This window comes from Olea europaea, unplaced genomic scaffold (assembly GCF_002742605.1).
Source record: "Olea europaea var. sylvestris unplaced genomic scaffold, O_europaea_v1 scaffold1415, whole genome shotgun sequence".
Lineage (NCBI taxonomy): Eukaryota > Viridiplantae > Streptophyta > Magnoliopsida > Lamiales > Oleaceae > Olea > Olea europaea.
In genome coordinates, this window is record NW_019231680.1 from 233202 (window position 1) to 237004 (window position 3803).

Below are 3803 nucleotides of genomic sequence, written 5' to 3' on the forward strand. Positions count from 1 at the left end.
TCAAAGGCGCAGACTACGGTAAAGAGCTCTTTTTCTGTAGTGGCATAATTGAGTTGAGCGTCGTTCAAGATCTTACTTGCATAGTAGATCACGTGAAATATCTTATTTCTTCGTTGTCCCAATACTGCCCCAACAGCAAAATCACTGGCGTCGCACAGTAATTCAAATGGTAGGTTCCAATCTGGTGTGATGATCACGGGTGCTGAAATAAACTTTTCTTTCAAGGTGTTAAAAGCTAGCAAACATTCATTCATAAACTCAAATGTGGATTCCTTCATCAATAAATAGCATAGTGGTTTGGTAATTTTTGAGAAATCCTTGATGAACCTTATCTGTGTAAACGATGACCTTTGACCCACAAGATATGATCAAAATTTGTCAAAGGCGTAGACTACGGTAAAGAGCTCTTTTTCTGTAGTGGCATAATTGAGTTGAGCGTCGTTTAAGATCTCACTTGCATAGTAGATCACGTGAAATATCTTATTTCTTCGTTGTCCCAATACTGCCCCAACAGCAAAATCACCGGCGTCGCACAGTAATTCAAATGGTAGGTTCCAATCCGATGTGATAATCACGGGTGCTGAAATCAACTTTTCTTTCAAGGTGTTAAAAGCTAGCAAACATTCATTCATAAACTCAAATGTGGATTCCTTCATCAATAAACAGCATAGTGGTTTGGTAATTTTTGAGAAATCCTTGATGAACCTTCTGTAGAACCCGGTATGCCTGAGGAAGCTACGACCACCTTTCACTAATGTTGGTGGCGGTAATTTCTCGATCACCTGAATTTTTGCTCTGTCCACTTCAATACCCTTTGCTGAGATGCCTTCCTGTACCATAAAGTGGCATTTCTCTCAATTCAATACCAAGTTAGTCTCCGTATACCGCTGTAGCACAAGACTCAAATGCTCCAAGCACTCATCAAACGAAGACCCGAACACTGAGAAGTCGTCCATGAATACCTCGATGAATTTTTCAATCATATCTGAGAAGATAGCCATCATGCAGCACTGAAAAGTTGCAGGAGCATTGCATAAACCAATCGGCATCCTACGGGATGCAAAGGTACCGTAGGGGCAGGTGAAAGTTGTCTTCTCCTAATCGTCAGGTGCTACTGGAATCTGATTATACCCAGAGTACCCATCCAAAAAATAGTAATACGAGTGCCCTGCTAGTCTCTCCAGCATTTGATCAATGAACGGTAGTGGAAAGTGATCCTTACGAGTAGCAGCATTTAGTTTACGGTAATCAATGCAAACTCTCCATCCAGTCACTGTCCGAGTAGGAATAAACTTATTTTTCTCGTTTTCTATCATTGTGATGCCCCCTTTCTTGGGAACAACCTGTACTGCACTGATCCATGTACTATCTGATATTGGATATATGATGCCTGCGTCGAGCAACTTCAATACCTCAGCCCTAACCACTTCCTTCATGTGTGGATTCAATCTCCGCTGACCATCAATGCTTGGTTTGAATTTTTTCTCCATGAGTATTTTGTGCATGCACAGCGACGGGCTGATCCTCTTGATATCTGCAATAGACCATCCAATGGCTATTTTATTCTCCCTTAGCACCCGAAGTAGTTTCTCTTCCTCCACTTCACTGACAGTACTTGAAATAATAACTGAAAGTGTAGAAGACTCCCCCAGTTAAGCATATCGAAGGTGTGGTGGCAATTGCTTGAGTTCCAATTTGGGAGGTTACTGAATAGATGGCACTGACTATGTAGTCCTAGTTCCCAGCTCTTCGAAGTAACGTCTGTGCATGTATGGTGGATTAGTTTCCAAAAATCGTGCACATGTTTCAATCTCACTTGAATCAGTGTGAGTGGATTGAGAATGTGCAATGCACTCCTCATATGCATCGGAAGGATGATGTAGTCGAAATGTATCTTGAATTATTCTGTCAATTACATTGATCTGGAAACAGCTGTCTGACTCAGTAAGGAATTTCATTGCCTTGAACACGTTGAAAGTGGTTTGCTCTTCGCCAAGCCTCAATATAAGCTGCCCTTTCTGAACATCAACAATCACTCTTCTAGTAGCTAAGAAAGGTCGCCCCAATATGAGTGTAACATCCTTATCTTCCTCCATGTCTAAGATGAGAAAATCGGCTGGAAATATGAACTTCTCCACTTTTACCAACACGTCTTCAATGATCCCTCTTAGATGTGTAAGGGATCGATCTGCTAACTGTAAGGTAACTGCTGTGGCTTTAGCTTCTCCCAAGCTGAGTTTCTTGAAAACAGAAAGAGGCATTATATTAATACTTGTACCTAAATCACCCAACGCTTTATCAAAATGACAATTCCCAATAGTGCAAGGTACAGTAAAACTCCTTGGATCCTTTAGTTTTGGAGGCAGCTTTCTCTGGATTCTGGCACTGCATTCCTCAGTTAGCATCACCGTTTCATTTTCTTCTATCTTTCGCTTGTTGGAGAGGATATCCTTTAGGAATTTTGCATAACTCAGGATCTGAACAAGTACCTCATCAAATGGGATGTTGATGTGTAATTTCTTGAAAACTTCAAGAAACTTACTATATTGCTGATCCAATTTGAGCTTTTTCAACCTCTGCGGGAATGGAATAGGTGGTTCATGAGGGTTGATAGGATTGATAACTGTACCCCGTGATGTATTGAAATTTTTCTTCGCAACATCTCCTATTATTTGTTCAGTCTGTTCCACAATCTCATCATCTGAGGTTGGTGCTGATTCCTTGCTAGCTACTAGTCTTTTTACATGTATTTTCGATAGTTGTACTCCAATTCTGGTTGTTATAGCCTTTCCGTGCTCCTTAGGGTTGATTTCATTGTTGCAAGGTAAGTTTCCTAGTCCTCTACCCGTCATGGAGATTGTCATCTGTCCCACTTGTGTCTCCAAATTTTTGATTGCTGCACTTTGCTCTTGAAGAGTTGCATCTGTTTTTCGTATAAAGTAGTTGTTGGCTTCCATATACTGATTGGTTGTTGCCATGAACTTCTTAAACATCTCTTCCAATGGTGGCTTTTTATCATGCTACGGATATTGACCTTGTGGCCTGTTTTGATTCTGATTACTCCACAAGAAGTTTGGGTGTTTTCTCCAGCCCTGATTAAAGGTTTCCGAATGTGGGTTGTTCTATTGGCATTGATCCCATTGCACAAAATCTGCATGTTCGACCCCCTGTGCGAGAATTGGACAATTAACAATGTTGTGGTCTACTCCACATTCTTCACAGCTAGGCTTCTTGACTTGTTTTGCAATCACGGTCTGTGAAATACTCTTAACCTTATGGAATAAAGAGTCTATCTTTGAAGACAATGCTGAGTAAGTATTTACTTCATAAACCCCCGATGTTCTCTTCTGAACCACTCGATCTGTAGACCACATGGCTGAAGTTGTACCCATTCTTTCAAATAACTCCCATGCTCCGTCAATTGTTCTTGTGGAGATAGATCTGTTGGATGATGAATCTACCATGCTCTTGAAGGATGGAAGTAGTCCAGTGTAGAAAAATCGGATCTGTGTCTTCTTGTCCAAGCCATGTTGCGGACACTTCCTTAACATATTTTTGAAACGATTCCATGCCTCTTCAAATGATTCGGACTCACATTGGTTGAATATAGAGATATCATGCCGCATTTTGGCTACCTTAGCTGGCGAGAAGAACTTGGTGCAAAATTTGTGGGCTAGCTCGTTCAAAGTGGTGATACTTGCGACGGGAAGTAAATCCAACCATTCAAGTGCTTTATCCCGTAAGGAGTGTGGAAACAAGCGCAGTCTTATAGCATTGTCCGAGATACCCTGATACCTAAAGTG

At 41.2% G+C, this 3803-nt stretch overlaps 1 protein-coding gene across 1 annotated transcript; it reads right to left on the reverse strand.

Annotated features, from left to right (window-relative positions):
* Window positions 1-2260: 2260 nt before the first annotated feature.
* On the reverse strand, window positions 2261-2993 carry LOC111375799. Its single transcript, XM_022998693.1, has 2 exons — window positions 2490-2993; window positions 2261-2278 (listed from the first exon to the last, which is right to left on the reverse strand). Exons 1-2 carry the CDS (start codon window positions 2991-2993, stop codon window positions 2261-2263), a joined length of 522 nt encoding a protein of 173 aa, XP_022854461.1.
* Between the last annotated feature and the right edge of the window lie 810 nt (window positions 2994-3803).

Bases quoted from the DNA above. Each gene is read 5' to 3' on its own strand.
- LOC111375799 (XM_022998693.1), bottom strand. From the start codon at position 2,993: ATGTTTAAGAAGTTCATGGCAACAACCAATCAGTATATGGAAGCCAAC.